Raw genomic sequence first — 20,304 nt, forward strand, 5'->3', positions numbered from 1 at the left:
TTTTTTACTAACAATCCGTAGAACAAAATCAAAGAATATGTTCTTCCTCTTTGGATTTTAAGAAAAATGTTGACTGACCTCTTTCACAAAACTAAACTACTTGGAGAAAATATGGTCAATGGATAGATTTTTTGAGCCCCTTTTAAACTAGAAATTAGTCAAACTTTTCAACTGTTATTAATCGAGTGCGCAATTTTCCTTGCTTTTACCAGATTCATTCGATTTTGACTAAAAATGAAATCAGTATCAACTTGCAAAATATTAAATTTGACCAAGGACACCCAACATATTTTTAAATAAAAAAAATGAAGAAAAAAATCATGAAATCAATTTCTTTTTTATGCTGATTTACTTTAAAAATTTGTAATATAGTAGGAAATGCAAGATCTTTTAAGCATAGTCCGAGGTTATCAAGTCTACAAAAAAGAGTAGACCTAAGAAAAACCAAATTTTCAGAGAGCGAGTTTCCAGTATGCAAAAACGATAGGTACTGGCAATGCTTAAACATAGCTAACAAACAGTGGCAAAAGTTTCAACGAACGCCAGCAAATTCAAGAAAAAAAATAGTCTTTTTTATTTTCGAAATTCGTAAAATATATAATAGATTGACGCTCTTTTAATTTCAGGAAAATTATACGACCAACAATTTTTTGTCACTAATCTGGCCCACTTAGAGAAAACAGGATCAAGAAATTTTGTCATTTTGCGGGAATCTTAAAATTACAATCCACTTTTGAAACCAGAGGTTCATGTTTATCGTGCCATCTTCACGTTTCTAAGAGCGCGATAACTGCCTTCCTTCCTTCTTTTCGGCAAACGAATTAAGATTAAATTTTGAAAGTGCATATATGAAACTAGAGGTTCAAATTTATCGCGCCATTTTCATTTTTTAAGAGCGCCATAATTGCCTTCTGGATGCAGAGGTAAAATTTTTTAAATTTCCCTAGCAAATCTGAAAACTAAATTTCATTTTCGAAATCAGAAGAAGATCACATTTTTTGTGACTTTTACAATTTTGCTGTTCGATAATGGAGTTTACCTTCCTTTTCACAAAAGAAACGACTTCAAAATAAACCAATAGTCAAATCGCGAAAAAGTAAATTTGAGCATGAACAAAAAAGAACATCACGATCAGTTAAAGAGAATCTGAACTACGTTCATCGACACTTAAACAAACGTCAACAAGTGTTAGATGAAAATTCGAAATTTAACTGGAGAAAAAACACTTCGAGCTGAAACATTCCATCTCTTTCTTCAAAAGTCGGAAGAACATCAATCACGCTGCGCTGTTGAAAAAGAGTCAAGTCCAATTCCACCATTTAGCCTCACAAAAAGATAGAAGACAACAACTTTTAATTATTACGAAACAGTGAGATGTAATTGCTGAAAATTGTTAGTTTATTCGCATAAAATTAATCAATGTGTTCAGATTTGTAAAGTTCAAGAGTCAAGTTTCAAATCATCGAAACACTAAGTTCATTCTCTGACGCCAACATGTTATGCAAATGGACTCCACCCTATCCAAGTCCTTCCTAGAATGTTGGGATCTGTGGCCTGGTCTATCAAACACGTGACCTGTTGATCAGTGTTCAAACTAGTCTCATTCTGCATGCTCCACCTCTCACTCCCTTTCTCCCCTATTATTATCCGGAGCAAACTGGCCGAATCTTTCATGACCAGACTATTCAAGTCCAGTTCTTCTGACTTCATTAACAACATGGGGTTTCCACCGTTCAACTTCCTCTTCACGCAGTTCAGTTTCTGCTGCGGGTACCACGACATTTTTGTATCGTCCAAATGTTCATCTAAATTACCTGCACGACGCATTGCATGTACTTGTCTGTTCGCAAACTCGACCCAATCAATCACCGGTTCCCTCAAAAACACCTGCAGAATGTTCATCAATGCCTCCTGATTGTCCTGCAGCGCCTCCAATGTTTTCAGCATGGTCGCATGAACAATTCCACCAGATGGCGAAACCTTCGGAACAGTCAGGCCAGCCATTAGAGGGGTCATTCGAAACGGGGTCAGCTCTGGAACGGGCAAGAACTGAGTGGCTGTTCCGAACGCATGGCCGAAATCAATGCCCACAGCTGAGCATGACTTCAGATCCACCAGTGTGTTACTCGTGTGTCTGTCGCCGATTCCCAGAATGTAATGAGCTAGACTCATGCAACTGTAGCTTCGAATAAATCGATCTCTCAGAACAATGAACGCATCAGCTGAAACTGATAGCTTTTCAATAGCTTTTCTGAAACTCAATTCTCCGATCTTTGATGACGATTCTCGGAGACACTGTTGTGCTTCTGATTGTTTCGCGCCTTTTGTCCAGAGATAGAAGAACTTCTGAAAATCTTTCCCTGGTCCCAAATAGCCGGTGACCTTTTTGTGCATGTTTTTCTTGGCGTCGTCCACTTTCTTAGCTCCACATGCCTGTTCAAAGAGCATTTGGTATGTGGTTGTATTGGGAACCCACTGAATCAAACCCAATTTCAAGGTCATAGGAGTTACATCATAGGTGTGAACGACCAGTTTGCGCTGCTTCGTCTCCGAATTCTCTTCTAGAAATTTGTTCATCAGCTTGAACACTTTCATCAGACGGTCATCTTGTCTTAAATCTTCTCCTCCCTTCAGCAAGAAAGAATATTCGCGCTCATCCGAGCCCAGAATGCAAATTTTTCTAGGCTTCCTTATCGATTCCAAGACTCTAACTTCGTTTCGAAACCCACTAATTTTCACATGAGCCAAAGTGTCCGGTTTGTTTTTGCCGTCATACTGACCTGGTAGTTCTACAGAACTGTAAGGGTTAATTTCAGAGAAATTCGCCAAATAACCACTGTATTCAGCCAAGGTGCTCGGTAATTTGAACTCGTCCGAATGATAATTTCTCAATTGGTCCAAGTCCTGACGAATACTTTTCATTTCTTTACTTTTTAGCTTGGAACCCTTTGGTCCCCAAAACTTCTCCAATTTGGGTTTCAAATTTGCTGCCAGTTGTTTTTTGAACAATGATTGGACAATTTCTGCGCTCGAATCCTGTTCACCAAAAAGCTCGTTGCAGAGTTTACTGTACGCAGCGATTCTCTCGTTCGGCAGAAGCTTTGAAAATTCTTTCATTAAATCACTTAACGCAACCAGGGGTGTCAAGGCAGTTTCTTCCAACTCTTGCAGAACTCGCTCCAGAACCTCATTTTTCACCAAACTTGCCACTTGCTGGACAAAAGTTTTCTCTGATGACAATTTCTCAGTGGCTTCTAGGGTAGTTTTGAATGGAAAATACACTGCCTGAGGGTAGTCAGTAGCTATTGCAATGATCACAGGTTTCAGCAATTTGTTCAAATTTGGTTCGCTCACATAACTCATGATTTGTTCGACCCAGCTCAAAAACATCCAAGTTGGAACTTTGGACACTTCTCTTTCAAAATTCACTTCGATCGCTGCTGGCATTTGATAGGCTAATAAGGCGACCAATCTTGGGAAAAGAGCAGACGCTTCAACTTTGCCACACCTGAGGGCCTCGCAAACTGATGTCAAGAGTGAGCGAAGAACATCTGCGGCGAAAACAACTTCATTTTCTGATGCATGTTCACTTTGAGAATCCAGAAAATTGACACAAAATTTGGCCAAGTCAAAGAAACTTTTGGCAGAAACTTCGTCGTCTTTTTGCATCGGGAACGCGCAACAAGTCTGAAGAGTTTTGTAGGAGGCATCCACCAGATCTCGAGGGCTGCAATCGGGACTCCATGGAAGCATGAAATGGTTGGGAAACTTCTGGTTGTGAACAGGTGTTATTCCAGAAACTAGTTTGCTATCAGTTGGATTGAAGTTATGAATAGACAGAAAACTTCTAGCTAGTGCCGACAAAAATTTATTGTAGTTGGCATGATTCGAAACTACATCGGTTTTGAGAAAAGATATAAGAGCATCAACCGATTGCCTGAAATGAGTCTCGACCACTTTTGGATTATCATGAATTGACGCCACTTTTACCAAGTAGTCAACATTCATCAACTCACATTCAAAAGCTTGAACTAAATTAACGTTGATAGAAGGAGCGCTTCGAACTTGGTTCAGCACTCGGTTTGCCAACTCGATTCGAGATTGCTTCACGGCAGCTAACGCGAAGTCTATGTTATAATCCACCATTTTCGACCCCGCCAGGGCTTCTAGTTTGCGATCGGGGCTGCCAGACAATTCTGTCAAAAATTCCAGACATATTTTGCGGACAAGTCTAACTTCTTCCCAAGTAGAAGTAGACACTGTAGTGGGATCCATTTCACTTTTTGTTACTTCCTCTATCAAGCAGGCTGACTTTTCTTGCGTTAAATTCTGGTGGTTCGAGCACAAGAACTTGATCAGTTGAGAAAGAGGGTGAAATTGAGGACACCTTTCTGTGTCCAAAGTGACTGTTAACCCCCTCGGGAACATTAGACTGCGGAGCGAGAACTGCAACTGAGGTAGAGCGTAGCTCCTGATGATGTCTTTGGCATTGAACGGGTACCCTTGCTTCACCAGCACTAGACTCATGTCGAGAGGAAACCTGCGGGAGAACTCTTTCCTACTGGCTGCATCATTCGTCACTTTTTCCAAGTAGGAGCAGAAATCATCCGACACATCCAAATCATCCAGGAGAGCCTTACATTTTGCATCGACTAACGACTTGTAATGAGTTCCCGAAAAGATATGATCGTTTTCCTCCAAATTGAGTTCCGAATCGAAAAGCGACGCGAGTTGTTTCCAGTCACACAGGGAACTCACGCTGCGTACCAAAATGTCATTCCACAATTCTTCATCTTCCGCGTTTTCATCATCTTTGCATTCTTCTAATGCCGCTTTGCAGTCCAAAATAGCCTGCTTGTACTTTCGAGAGTTTTCTAGTTTTATCAACTGCTTCGTAAGTTCTGGGAAATTACCAACTTGAAAACTGTGAGTGTGATCGAAATCGCCGATAGATCGGAACAACTTCACCAATGAGAAATTAACTTGGCGCAAAACATCATAATTTTCGTCCAATTTTCGCCGTTTTACAGAGGCTACACTATTTGCACTTGATTTTTCAATGTTTTCAAGAGATAGTTGTTCCAGATACGCAACAGCAAAAAGTTCTTGTTTATTTTCAATCGAGCTCATAACCAGCTTTTTTGAGTCGAGTTTCACAAATGCAGGCCATTTTGCGGCGATAGAGATGATCGATTGAACTAGTAACTGGTCTCCATTAGACTGACATTCATTCAGAACAGCACTGAACGCTTCTGAAATTTCAGCCCAAAAACCCTCATCGACCGAATTGGAATCAACCATATTAGCAATAACGCCTTCGCAAACTTGGACGAAAAGCTGTGAGCAAATAGTTGGTTCGTTTTGCGCCAACGCCAGTAATGGAACTATCAAATCCGAGTGCTTGATTTGGATGTCGGGAATATCTCCGACTCTGTAGTTGCGGTAGATGACCACTTCGTTTGCCTTCCGGACTGACGCTTCAATCGTCGTTCTATTCCGTTCTTTAGCTGCATCGTACGCTTTCTTCACGAAATAAGACTTCTCTTCATTGCTGTCTCGTTTAGCCAAGACTGTGAGTCTAACGCGATCTCTAGCACTAACTTTTGTTCCGCCTTTGTCCTGCATTTCATCAGCTATTACGTCTTTAAATCCATTCTCAGTACGCACTAACACTCTTCGCTTTCCTCGATTGGAGGCAACTCTTTTCGACTCATTTCTAACATCCGCAACAAGGGTCGACTCATAAGAAGCCTGCGAAGATTCGCCCTGGCTGGGATTCGATCCATCGCCTGCGTTATCTAGCCAAGAGAAGGTTTGAGACGCTTCAAAACTCACATTGGTTGCTGTAAACTGCATGTTTTTGTTTTGCAAAGTCGCTCTAATATTTCCAGATGCATTCGAAGACGACGATAAAGAGGACGAATCAGGGCCCATAGATTGGGAAAAACCCAGAGCTTGCCAGCTTTCCGTGACTTTAACCAGGGGCTGAGTGTCTATGAACATGGGCAGTAAGCCAGAGTGGTGATTGAGCCAGGCGTTTTGGATAGGAACACTTTCGAAGGAACATTTGTCCAGAGGATGTTCAAACATTTCCACCGAATAGTCTGGACTTCGGCTGCACGCATCAAAGATGACGTTGATGCAATACTTGATGAAAACTGAACTATGCTCGTGGTTGTAGAAATTATGGAACAGAGACAAAATTCTCTCCGAAACTGATTCTGGCAGCGAGTCTAGTTTCGAGATGTAAGTGAGAACGGCCAAAGAGATCACTTTATCCGAGTCTCCCACCCCTCGAATTAAGAATCTCAAAACAGATTTAGCTAAGTGCAAATTTGAATCCTTACTTTTCTTGTGCATTTCCATTAAAATTTGGAACATTTTTAGTCTGGAACTGGAAGCGGCGAGGTGGTCGGAAGCTCTTCTGCAGATAACATCTAAGACGTCCTGATATTGCTCTTCTGTTAACACTTGGACCATCTGGTGAAGAACTCTGAGACTGGCAAACTGGACTGCAGAGTCCAAATTAGACAACATGTTCGACAAAATTCCGTGACTTTTGAGGGATAAGAAGGCGTTGGGGTGAGTAGTGCAATGATGGTATATGACATTCAGACAGTCTACCTTCGCTCTTCCTGTCAAATTGGACAGACAGAAGAATGCCTGGTCCACCATCTCAGACCCGAACTGGCTGAACCGATCGCAAATGTAGGAAAAGATTGAGAAGAAGCGTCCCAGCGAGTTAACACGACCCTCACTTTGCTTCACTAGGACCAAAGCTTGAACTGCTGTTTTGTTCAGCTCTTCAAACAACAATTCATCTGTAGCGTCTCCGCGATAAAAGGATAAAATTAAGCCAACTGTTTCAGCCACTGGCGCATACACTCGCACATTAGAATTTGTCAAATGCTTGGTTAACGATTGAAACATAGTGCACCGTTCAATTATCGAGATTCTCGGAAATGTCGGGCATTTGTGCGCGGCAATTAGACCCAAAATCTGGATCCCAGATTCTAATTCGGGCGATTTTTCTGTCGGCGTTAAACGCAGTTTATCATAAATTACATTAAAATCGAACTCGAGAAAACATTTGAAATTTTCCATTAGAATTTTGAGCAGTTCGAGGTTGTTTTTCATCAACGCCGAGTTCGAATGTGCCGCGTGTTGGACCATGAGAGTAAAAATCCTGTCCAAACTGGACTTCTCGATTTTGCCCAGTTGGAAGGCTGAGTTGTGAGCCTTGACTAGTTGGTACCAATCGGCAACCAAACACGTTAGCTCCACTACAAACGATGTTATGAGTTTAGACTGGGAGAGATACATTTCGAGCACCCGAATGAGATCAGGCAGAAGTGAATCAGCCCAGGCTGCGAAGTCGTCCTCACACAAAATGAGCACTTTTGCTACAAACACCAACACATTCACATGTTGAGCTGTTTGTAACTGCAGCTGAAACTTGCCAACCCAGTTGGGCAAGTTGGTGGCATTAGATGTGTGTTGTGATGCAACTGGAAGCACACTTGAACTCGCTTCCGACTTTTGTTGCAGACTGCTCAGATGCTTCACGATGTGAACAACAGTAGTAAATATAGGCAATGATGTAACAGGATCCTCGACCACATTCGGAACCAGATACTCTCTGGGAGTATCTCGCGATTCCCCGTCGACGTCCATGGGTTCCTGGTCAGGCTCTCCCCATGCTTCCTGACGGGCTGAAGGAGGCAATCGCACAGATGCGTCGTTGAAGTCGAACTGAGCCAGCTCTTCTCTTACGCTACTATCCTGAATGTGAAGAGATGACAGGTAGTTGCGCTGCGTCCACCCACTCTCCGAAAAAGGGAAAGAGGTCATGGCACCCTGAACAAATAAGCTATTAATCTCTCTGTTTTCTTGCAGTTCCAACATAGCCAACAAACATTTGGAAAAAAGTTAATGAACACAAAGAAATGTCTAGTTTTTATGAAAAAATTATGGCAAAAAAATTATGTTAAAAAACAGAACAGTTGACCGGTTCGACCGACCATTTTGGCTGACGATTTCACCGTAATCCTGTTGTAACGCGAACAGATTCCAGATCCTTTAAGAAAAATTATGGCTAGGTTTGTGAAACTGAAAAGTTGGATTATGGGGACACAATTTCTGAATCTTCTGAAATTTATAAGATGCATTGTTACGCTGTTTTGTGAATAAAAAAGATCCCTATTTTTGAAAATGTTATCCAACTGCAACAAACTGCTTCTTGATGTCCAATTTGATTTGATTGAAGCGGTTCATTAACACTATACAAAAAGTATATTTTCATGGGTATAGAGTATTGAGACCTGCAATCCCAAAAGAGGCTGAGGTAATCCAACGGCGTTTTATATTATCTACCTTACATAACTTCTTAAAATTCTCTGTTCTAAAACTTTGATTAACGATTTATATTCCAATTTTTCTTTTTGATAGTTTCGTCAAAAAAATCCTGATCCCTCTTGAACAAATTGTGCGAACAAAAAATGAGCCTAAATTGATAATGGACAAGTTACCGTTTAAAATAACCAAATCTGAAACGTACAAAAAAATTAAATTTTTTGATGTTTTTCAAGAAACTGAAAAAATTATGACAAAGGCCATGTCTTCTAAAGTATTATTTGATCAATTTCGGCGTTGCAGCTTACACAAGAAAGCCTAAAATTAATTGTAGTTCCTGCGAATCGCAGTGGATCTATCAGTAGGCATTTAACAGTCCTGTCGAGGATAGTCCATTTGTATTATCTCCCCACATTCCAGACTGTGTTATTTTGTTGAGCCAAGCTCTTTTTTTTGCGACTCAAGGCCGTTTTTGTGCGTCTAGAACTTTCACGTGGTACCACTTTTGCAGCCAAATTTGGTCAGGTTGTGGTAGACCTGAAGCTAGAGGTCAAGTGAGAGCTCGTCCTCACACACTATCATTGCCATGGCATGGGATCGATTACACGATCTGACGATTCTAAAGTGAACGCCTTACCACTATGCTAAAATGGAGGATACTCCCATCTAACTAAATGTTCCTCTTTCTGATTTAGATAATTAGAAAACAGAACATAATTAGAAAAAGGAAAAAAATTATAATTAGAAAAAGGCTATGCAAAATATATGCCAAAACCACAGCAAAAAATTCAGTAAAAAACAGCAACATTTTCTAACCCTTGTGTTTAATAAGAAGGCGCTATTTATTGCTTTCTTTTTGAAATTTTCAAAAAATTTGATAAAATGACAAATTAAAAAATAACAAACAGTCGGCAAAATATATTGGAACTCATTTTTTATGCAGAAAGCCGAATTACATCGAGAGGACTTTTAATTTTAATTTGAAGAATGCCAAAAGTTAGGCAAATTCCGCGCGGTAGTAACTACGCCGACAAAAAGCAAGCGAACAACCAGAGGTCAGACAAAGATTTTTTGACGCACAAAAAAATAAGTTTACAAGAAAAGTTCCCAGTGGGATTCGAACCAGTGATCTTTCTCGTTGCAGACAGGCGCCTTGAATTAACGCCACACGCAAGAATTTAGGCCATGCTTTTGATCCAAGAGAAATTTCCACTTTCTGAGTTAGGAACTTACAAAAAATCGGCTAAAATTTTAAGAACGACCAACATGAATGAATCAAATTTCATATACGTCTTTTTTCAAATACAAAAGCAGTTTTATTTCCGATAATACCTTTCCAGCTACTAACTTTTCTTGAACTACAGACAAGAAATTATTAGACAACAATCAAATATGAAATAGAGAAACAAAGAAAATGAAGTCTTCCAAGAAATTTGAAAGATTATATATCCTAAGTTACACGGTTAAAACCTTCGCATTTGACTCGAAAACACAACCCTACAAGAGGCTGATAGCATGCAACTGCGCTATCCACACTTTTAAATACAAAATAAACAATCGCTTCATATACAAAGAGGCGAAACACTTGCGATACACAAATGAAGGATTATCACTACTTGCAGATGAACTGAAAAATCGAAAAAAAAATCTATAAAAATTGTTTCTCAAATTTTTTTTTGAAAAATGTACGAAATTTATAAAAATTGTCAGAAATCTTGAACAGAATTACTGGATCAAAAGCTAAAGTTTTTATTCAGCTGTTAAAACTGAAAATAAAATACCTCTTTCGTGACGTTTACAATGGTGCTATTCGATAGTGGAGTTTGCCTTCGAGTGTGGAGTTTGTTTAACAAAGGAAATGAAGTTAAATTAAAACGAACGAAAAGTCAAACTGCAAAAAACTTAATTTAAGCGTGAACAAATTTTAAGACTTTTCCTGAAAAAAAATCATCACGACCTATATAAGAGTCTGAACTACGTTCAACTTTAAAGGACTCGAAAAAATGATGCATATACAAAACAGTCCCATACAAAACAGTCCAATATAAAATAGTCAGAAAAATCATGTAATGGAGGAAAAAATAGTCCAATACAAAACAGTCCGATTTAAGGTCGCGGGTGGGCGCGCTGCGCTGCGCCGCTTTGCGACGATAACCGGCTCTAATTTTTGTATTAAGTCCTACCCTCTGTTGGCAAGCTCGCATCACGTTGGCGCGACTGCGGCGGTGACTATTTTGTTCATTATGTTTGTTGAACAAAGGACAATTCTCAGCCTGCCGGCTTGTTAAAACAATTATTACTTGGGACTGTTTTTCGGACTGTTTTGTATGGGACTGTTTTTTCGTTCATTTTCATACTTTTCCGGACTGTTTTGTATGGGACTGCTTTGTACAGACACGGAAAATATGGGCATTTAAAATGCTGACATGCTCACAAAGATTAGGTTAATCGACGAAAAGATAGAAACAGATGACCACAATTTCAGTCAACCCGTGAACAAAGTTATTTACAGAGGAAAAAATTTAGTATTCAAATTCAACACCCTTGCTTATCGCCAGAGCAATTAGATTATTTACAAGAGACCCAACTAAAAGTTAATGTGATAAACTAATATTCAAACCCTCTTTTTTGAAACCCAGAATAAACCAATTGATTAAAGACTCAATTTTCAAATAACCATTGAACACGTGTATGCTCCCCGCAAGTGATTTTTTTCATGTGAAAACGTTCTCGTTTAAATAAATTGTCTTCAAATTATTTCGACCATCGGAAAAACGATACACGGAAAAATGGCCTCCAGAATCACGGAGTCGTCAAAGTAGCTTTTTTGCCGCAGCAATGATCATTTACATGCTGATGCAAAGGAGCGACTTTGCCAATCCCAAAATTCTTAATTTAATTTTCCGATGGGAGAAAAATTCTTTAGCTGATTTTCATCGATTAAGATAGGTTCAGATAACAGAAGAGCAGAGTATAGTGATCTAAATTTGAAAATGTATCGTTAAAATCTTAAGCAAACAATTGATTAATTAACAGATTCATGGTTCTTACATCTTCAACTAAATTTCAAAGCTTCAATTAATTTTCAAATGCTTTTTTGTAAGCTAGAGCAACTCAATATTTGAAAGTTTCTTATCTTTGTCTTGGCTAGAATTCCCTTCAAAAAGTTCCCTTCAAGGCAATTGAATGTTAAACAAACAATTTTAAAATGTTGCCCTTCAAATGACTCAAAAAGAGGCCTCTAAGCCGATATTCTATAAAATGAAACCTTTTAAGCCAACCAAACAGAAATGGCCATTCGACGCATGTTTTTTCGATGGGTGCAAAAATTGAAAACAATTTGTTAAATGATATTAATTGATTCAGATATTTTGTAAATGTTTTCACAAAATAATGGTAGTGAGACTTTTCTTCAAAGAAATGAACTTCTCTGTACCAATTCTGTTCCTGTTCTGATTCTGCCTTCAGTCTTTGAACGAATGTTTTTAAAAGGGTAAATTCTGAGTTGTGTTCTACAGCTTAAAGAGTATACTTCGCAAAACACTGACTGATCAAAGAGATAGAGTACTTTAGAAGCATGTAATAGAATTACATGGGGTAGCACAAAATCACAAAAAAATTGCGTAGAAACGGCACATAACGGATATAATTATGAAACCAAAAAAAAGCTGTGTTAACGAGAAGACCCGGTGGTTGTGCAAATACTACAGCGAACTTTGTTTTCTTCGCTAAAGCAGAAATGACCACGCTAAGAAAGATTTTAAACAACTTTTCACAAAAAAAATTACCGATTATTTTCACGAAAACTTTGAAGTTTCAAGCACAAGTTATTAGATATGAACCATTTTTACGTCATTCTACTTATTTAGAGTTTTTTCTCATTTGATACAAATAAAATGTTGCGCGACTTTGTTTTGAACCAGGCCATCAGCCTAGAAACACAATTTCAAACGTCAAATTGAATTAAATAGGTTTTAACCGCCTTGAATGAACAGCTTTTTCTTGTTGACGTCCTTTTGAAGCCAGCCTATTTTGGCAGTTTGTGAAATACAAATAAGAACGAGTGGTAAGAAAATGTATTTTGCCGCACGAACATCGCAGTTGAACGAGTAATCGAATCATTTGAAAGAAAGTAATTGAAAAAATGAGTAGTGTGAAACTCATTTGTCTGTTTGTACTCTTTGTTGCGATCAAGGCGGGCGAAGACCACTGTCCCCCTCCCATGGGCTTAGTGGGCATCAATTGCCTCATGCTCGGCCACATACACTACAGGGAACAGGCGCAAGCCAAGATATTCTGCGCGGGCCAAACTAAGTGAGTATGACATCAAATGCCCCCCCCCCCCCACCTACGTTGAACCACAATTATACTCCACCTTTTAAATTTCGTATTTTACAACTGAATTAAATTTACAGCAAAACGATTTCTGTTTAAATTTTTTTACTTAATATTTTTTTTTCCGAATCACAGCTCAAAGTTGGCAATAATTTATTCTGTTATCATCAATAAACTGCATGCAAAAGCAGCAATCATATTAAGCAGCAATGATTGAACTGGAAAAGAAAATGGCAATAAATCTAGTGCAGTCTAGTCTGTTTATCGTGTCATTAGTAAGCCTTCTTTCATCAGAACACTCTCTACTACTTTTACAGCAATTGCATATCCTGGCTTGTGTATGAAAATGATTAACTTAAGTTTCGTCCCAATTAGTTTCATGTTGCATTCTAAGGTAAGCTTGAAAAAATAGCTTTGTAAGCTTTATATATATAATATTTGTCGTCCAAATTTCCTCTTATTTTGGATAAGGAAAGGCCATTGATTTGGGCGAAAAATGCAAGAAAGAGCGAAAATGATTAAAATACCGTTGAAACTGTAAAAGTTGTTATATATTGTTCTCTGATAGTCAATATAAGCCGTTGGCTTGACAAAAATTGTCAACTTTTTGTTTTGAAAAGATTTTGTTGCTGTATATCGTCATTTATTATACACATAACTTTGCTGAGGTAAGTAGGAATCGCATTTTCATAGATATTGATGAATACGAAACTCTTGCGCAATTTTTCTGAGATAAGTGCAAAGAATGCAATATTTTTATGGCATTATTTTGGATTGGAATTTTCCAAAATTAGTAGTTATATACAGAGGCAAAGCTGCGCTCCTCAAACACAAGCGAGAGCCTGACAAAAACAGCTTTAGAACGTATTGGCTTCGAAAATGCGACCTGGAGAAATGGAGTCTCACGCCCTGCCCTCTCGGCCACGAACGCTTAACGCTTAATAATCGGCAAACACTAGTCACAAAGAAAGCAGCTACATATGCCAATGCCATGCAGCAAAAATGGCACCAAATAGAAATAGACACAATTTTGCCAGTAATAGTTGGGAATATAACGAACTGAAGGCATCCGCACTTACTTTGCATGTAACTTCGCAAAGAATAAAACCGCATTATGAAAAAATTAGGCATTCCAAAAAATTGCGAGATATATTGAGTTAGCTCATGCTATGAAAAAGCTGTAAAGATGCCCCAAAAGTGGCACCAATATTTGCGACTTGGATTAGAAAACAAAGTCGTACATTACACAAACGCTCACTAAAGTGCACAAGTGTAATAATAAATCTACAGAAGTTGAAATGTCAAACAACAGCAATGCTATCTTATTTCAGAGATGGTAGAAAGGGCCGTCTGTTCTTGCCGACGACGAAAGCGCATCTTGCGGCCGCGATCGCCTTCGCCAATGAACGAAATCCTGGAATACAGCATCTCTGGACAGGTTGGGAAAAAGACCCGGCCACTAAAACTGTCATCAGTTCCTCCAGGCCAGGTTTGACAATGCCGGAATCCCTCTGGGTACGCCCAACAGAGCCAAATTACCCGTTGAGGATGAGTTCATCTTTACAGGGCGGGAAATACAAAGAGGGCTGTGTAGTAGCAGTTGCGAGTGGTGTTGGTGACGTAGACTGTGTCACATGGGCTCGGATCATGCATCGCAATCCATATGCCATATGTGAGTTCTTCTGAGAAGTGGTCAGTGTTACTACAGTGATTTGTTTCCATCATGAATAAATAGCTAAATTGAGCTGGTGATTTAGATTTCTTTATCATTATGAATTCTGTTGTGGGAAAATGGTGACAGCTTTCAATGTTGTAATTAAAAACTTGAACCTCTGTTATCTTTTTTTTTTCATGAGAGAAATCGTTTCTAAGTTTCGAGGAAAAAATAAAATTGCTATCCGTTCATTCAGCCCGCCCCAAATTAGTTTCACTGTTGTTACTATTCAAAATTTACATTTCAGTAATCTTGCGCTCTTCTCCAAGTTAAATTAAATTTATTTCACAACCGAGAACCCAACTTCCAGCCGTCGATTCAATTGCTTTGCAAACTCAAACAAGACTGCTCGTATCAGGGCGAAGCCCTGAATGTCCCGACTGCCTTTTAAGGTTTTATGGTGCAGTAATAACATTAAAAAAAATAATTGTAACAAAATAAAATGAAAATGTTTTTTTTCCTAAAATTTGAAATTTTTTTTTTGAAAACTCATCCCCCCACACGCCATATAAAGTACAAAAAGATAGATTTAGCTCCTTGTAACAAATCAATTATGGCAAATAAGCTTCTTTCAACCAATTTGGAACGATTTTAAGACGGATTAACTCTCCGCTTACGCGTTAATAGCGCGAAATATATCGCGCGTTAATTGTCCCAAATTGGCCAAAAGGGCAATCTTTAAACCCCCATAACTTCACGAAAAATGATCACAGGTAAAATATCTTTTCAAATTTAAGCTCAAGACAACAATACCTTTCGAATGATATAAAAAAAAGTTCCGTCAAAAATGGCTAGTTAAAAAGTCGAAATTTGTCTGAAGAAAAAAAAAACCCACCCCGAGCACAAATATTCCGTTACTTTCGTATCGAAAGTCGGAACAACAAGACTGCTCGTATCAGGGCGAAGCCCTGAATGTTCCGACTACCTTTTAAGGTTTATGTAGCAGCAGTAATAACAAAAAAAAATAAATGAAATAAAATAAAATGAAATTTTTTTTCTAAAATTTGAAATTTTTTTATGAAAATCATCCCCCCCACACGCCATATAAAGTACAAAAAGAGAGATTTCGTTCCTTGCAACAAATCGATTATGGCAAATAAGCTTCGTTCAACCAATTTGGAACGATTTATAAGACGGATTAAATCTCCGCTTACGCGTTAATAGCGCGAACTATATCGCGCGTTAATTGTCCCAAATTGATCAAAATGGCTATCTTTAAACCCTCATAACTTAACGAAAAATGATCACAGGTGAAATTTCTTTTCAAATTTAAGCTCAAGACAACAATAACTTTTGAATGATAAAAAAAAATTCCGTCAAAAACGGCTAGTTAAAAAGTCAAAATTTGTCTGAAGAAAAAAAAACCCACCCCGAGCAAAAGTCGTATCGAAAGTCGGAACAATAACTCAAGAAAAGTTATAAAAGACAGCTTTCAACTTAGAAATGTTTTCAATACAAGCTGATAGTTTAAGCTCGATTTAGACGTTACAAGGATGACGTTAGTTCCAACTTATCGCGTTACTCAACCTCTAGTTGGCAAAGCAGAGATCTACTATCCCATTGAGAATCAGTGTTGAAGTAGTTACGTCTCCGCCTCTCAATCGAAAGGTCGAATTTTCGAGGCCCACCATGGTCCGTGCTCGTTACTTGAGGATGAGGCTACATTACCTAGCCCGGAAGAATAAACAAACAAAATTGCATGTAGACATTAACCAGGGGCATCACAGCAGTTCTCCATGAAGAGCTGAACATCTCGTATGTCGGTACTCCTCCTTGTGAACAAAATTTATTTTTTTTTGTTCCTTCGAAAAAAAAGACGAAACTCTTGTGTTCGTGTGGTTTTTCTCCAGACAAGTTTCGCCTTTTTAACTAGCCGTTTATGATGTAATTATTTTATTTTACCCGAATGGTAGAAGAGTCGGGGGCTCAAACTTGTATTTCAAAAATCCTCTGCGAGTATTTATTGTGAACTTATAACCTATGAATTCGAAGATGGGTGTACTCTGACCATTTTGACATAATTACCGAACGATATGTATTTGTCCTATTAAAAAATAGGAGGCAAATTAAATCATTTCAAACAGATTTGAGTCAAGCAAGTCTTGCATGCAAACCCAATCATTTTTTTTCTAAATGTTGAAGCAAGTCTTTGATTAGAACCATCTAGTGAAAATAAACTCCAAAGCAACCAACTTTCTAAGAAAGAATGGAATACTTGAGCTGTAATTTTTTCATACACAACTTGAATTTTCAACTTCTTTTTTGAATGCAATTATTGTACCCTCTGAAAAGATTGCCACACTGCACACCAAATGAAAAAGATATTATGCCTGCCATATTTTCTGGTTAAGTTTTTGCAGTTTGGTAAACGTCAATTTGGCAAATACTGTGTCATATTTCGTTCTATTACTGCGTGAGCGGCAAATTATTCTGGCTCAAAAACAGCTCCGGTCCAAATTGATGTGAATAGTCCGGTCCAAATTGACTTGAAGCAGGCTATTTGAAACTATTAAAACGTTTCTAGACGCTAAATACATCATTTTGTACTTAATATAGAGCGCGTGGGGGAAAATTTTTGAAAAATAATCTGAATTTTTTTTTTCATTTAAGTTTTGAACCTTTATCTATTTTTAAACTTCTTGAAAAACTTATTCAATCGGAAATCCTTAAGGGGCAACCGGGACATTCATGGCTTTTCCCTAAATCGAACAGACTTACAGTGTTTTCTAATTATTTTTCCAAAACAAATCAATCCTTAGCAATCTGTCGACATTGACCGCATACCACATACACTTATTAGTATGCAAAAATCAATCAATCGTAAACGGCTGAAACAAATAGATTGATTTTTGCATACTAATAAGTGTATGTGGTATGCGGTCAAAATCAATCTGTTTGTTTCAGCCGCTTACGACAAGAGGGGTCACTGATGGTTCCTTTGATATACACAAGATATTTGATTATTCGAAAAAACGGTTCAATGATATTCTACCCTATTCCAATTTACCCAAAGCCATTCTACCCTATACTATCTTACCATAGGTTCCATTCTGCACTTTACTATTTCACCCTACGCAATTTGAAGAACCGGGAATAAAATATATCCAAACAGATCAAACACTCATCATTTTTATTTGAAGAATAATTATCGCATGTGAATGAGAAGTCAAAGCAACATAAAATTTACTTGATGTAATATTTAAGGTGATACTTCAGGTTCGTTCATGCTTTGAACTCATATGAATTTTGATGAAGATTTTCGTTGCGGCTACGCAGTCAATTTGCAATGGTGAGATTCCAACGTTAGCAATTTCAATGTTCATTTGCTGCCAATCCTTGCTTCTTGCTGTTTTGTGAACAATTGATCTCAGATGGGCACCGCTCCAAACAACTCACGGAAAGTCATACAAGCATGGCCCTCAGTCCCATGCGCCCCTTAAAGGGCGAGGGGTTCTAAGATTCTCACGGTTTCAGCTACTAATATGACTAATACTAATATCTATAAGACGAATAAACCCCACGAGAAAAGTACTTGTTCCGAATATGCTCGTGGAACTATGGTACACTAGAAGGAAACTACCTGGAGATATGCAAAAAACTAGAAAGAAAAAAAGATTGATGAGCTGTCTGCAAGAAATTAGTTTCAAAGGAAGCAGCACAAAACGTTTTTACAGATGGCGACCAAAAGATTAAGTTTAACTGAAAAGGGAACGCATAAGGCAAAAATGGTGTTGCATAAGACATCAATGGTCGGTTTGTTAAAATTGTACTGATAGTTGTTGGAGTAAATGAAAGTGATATGCGCCTTAAACTTGTATTACGGCATATTGTGGTTAGTGTTGTATGTGCGTACGTACCACAAGCTGGAAGAGAGGACTCGGGAAAAGATGATTTTTATAATACACTAGAAGATCCTGTGGTATCTCTAATTGACCCAAAATATACTTTACCGTTTGATGACTTCAATGGACAAGTTGAACAGTGAGGCCAGAAATTTGACAGCTAAATTGGCCTTTTCTGCTATGGGTCTCAATTTTTAGAAAGTCAGAGAGTTCTCAATTTATGCCAGTCACAAAATCCAGCCGTCGTGAACACTATTTTGTTGAAAAAAATCGCTGCGATGATGATTACGTTACAATTCAAAATGGATAAACCTCTGCCCAGATTGATTTTATTTTAACACGATTGCCGCACAGAAATTGTGTCAACTATATGAAGCTTATCAAGGGAGATGTCACAGACTTAATGAGTGTGATATCCATCTTGAAGTTCCCATGCACAGCCATAAGCCAATACCAATTAGAAGAATAAATCGTGGAAAATAAATGAAAGGGAGAAGCAAATGAAGAACACGACTTGAAATGTTCCGCCTCGCCAAGCAAATGAAAAATGATCAAAAGGACGTCGCTGGAGTAAAACTCATTAAATGAGAAGGAAAACTTCCGGCTTGTGACCAATATGTTCTCTCGCAAAAGCAGAGCTACTTATCATATCTTTTCAATCAGACAAATCAGTTTGAAATGCATGATAAATTTTTTCCTTCCCATTTATCCCTTCGTATAATGATTTTCGGCGAAATTGACGCCATACGTGCATCATTGGTCAGAGTAGCAGCTTTCTGGACGTAATGGCGGCAAATTGCGCCTCTGCTGCTGAATAACAATTTTGACTGTCTCCGGCGCTTGTCTCTGGTTAGTTCTTATGAACTGCTCTGAAAACTGGGCACAGACCAAGGTGATATTCAGCTCTCTTAAGCGTGCTGATATGAAAGCTCTGCGGATCATTACAGGAGTAACTTGACCAGACAGAATTATCAACAAAACAGTCATTAAAATGACAGGTCTTGTTGATTTGGACAAGCTACAAGAGCGGTCTTGGTTATGATGGTTTGGCCATGTGTGCCAGTCGGTCATATTTGGAAGTTTGACCTTGATTTAGAAGTTTAATCTTCATTTTGGGGACAAAAGTAATTTTTTAAAATTTCGAATGTAGCCTATCATGCTCAAGTTTCTCGCGACAACTGAAATTGCATATTACATTAACACAGAAGATACGAGTTAGATCGAGGGAAAGTCGCTAGAAAAATACGAGAAAAAACTTGGTATAGCAACTTTACCGGAATAATTTGACACGAGTAGTGCTGTCTTGTTCCTGATAGAAAATCAAGAGTTCCGGAAGAGAAATAAAGAAGAACGATTGACTGGACTAGAGTGACACTTCAGTGGGAAGGTGGACAGCTGAAGCTACCCAATGCGCGAAAGAGCAAAACTTCTTCTTGAGTTAAAACTTATTTATTCAAAACTTCTCGAGTTAAACTTAATGACTTTAAATCAATTCTAGAGTTGCTATACAATTATCATTTACCTAAATCTAGAAGTCGAGTCGGTATGTGAGTACGTAATTTAATTTTCTTGAAAGCATTTTATGTGATTATGTTGAGATAAGGCAAGTTTTAGGTTGATCCATCTGAAATGGAAGTTCCGCTGTCTAATAAAACTAACGGTATACTTAAGCTTCCGACCCTGTTTTTAAGGGCGTTCGCGTGTTTTAGGTATTTAGAGACCTGACCATGGGGCGTTTTTATTTCTAGAGTGGGGGTATTTTGGTAGTAGCCTTTAAGCTGTAACACGGTTTGTAGTCTCATGTCGCAAGTGAACCGAATTGGCTCCGACTGAATGAGGTAACAAAAACACAAGAGATAGTGGCCCTGACCCTTGAGCCAATGGCTATAGGCCCTTTTTTTTCTTAGCCTCATATGTGATTTAAGAAGGCGACTGTTACAATGTCCACAAAAAAGAAAATGACCATGCGCTGAAATCAACAGACCGTGTTTCAGTTCAAGGGAAAGACCAACAGGAAGACCTAATAACACTGGATCACTTGTGTTTAACGGGACCTGAAAA

The 20,304-nt window shown here is 38.4% G+C and overlaps 1 protein-coding gene across 1 annotated transcript in view; it reads right to left on the reverse strand.

Annotated features, from left to right (window-relative positions):
* Positions 1-1,369: 1,369 nt before the first annotated feature.
* LOC134840712 (DNA-dependent protein kinase catalytic subunit-like) overlaps positions 1,370-20,304 on the reverse strand; it is a 31,244-nt gene continuing 12,309 nt past the window's right edge. Inside the window, exon 2 of the mRNA XM_063856706.1 lies at positions 1,370-7,857. Coding sequence (XP_063712776.1) covers positions 1,498-7,857 — 6,360 coding nt within the window. The 3' untranslated portion in view covers positions 1,370-1,497. The remainder of the gene's footprint in view (positions 7,858-20,304) is intronic.

The sequence above is a fragment of the Symsagittifera roscoffensis genome, chromosome 2, assembly GCF_963678635.1.
Source record: "Symsagittifera roscoffensis chromosome 2, txSymRosc1.1, whole genome shotgun sequence".
Taxonomy (NCBI): domain Eukaryota; kingdom Metazoa; phylum Xenacoelomorpha; order Acoela; family Convolutidae; genus Symsagittifera; species Symsagittifera roscoffensis.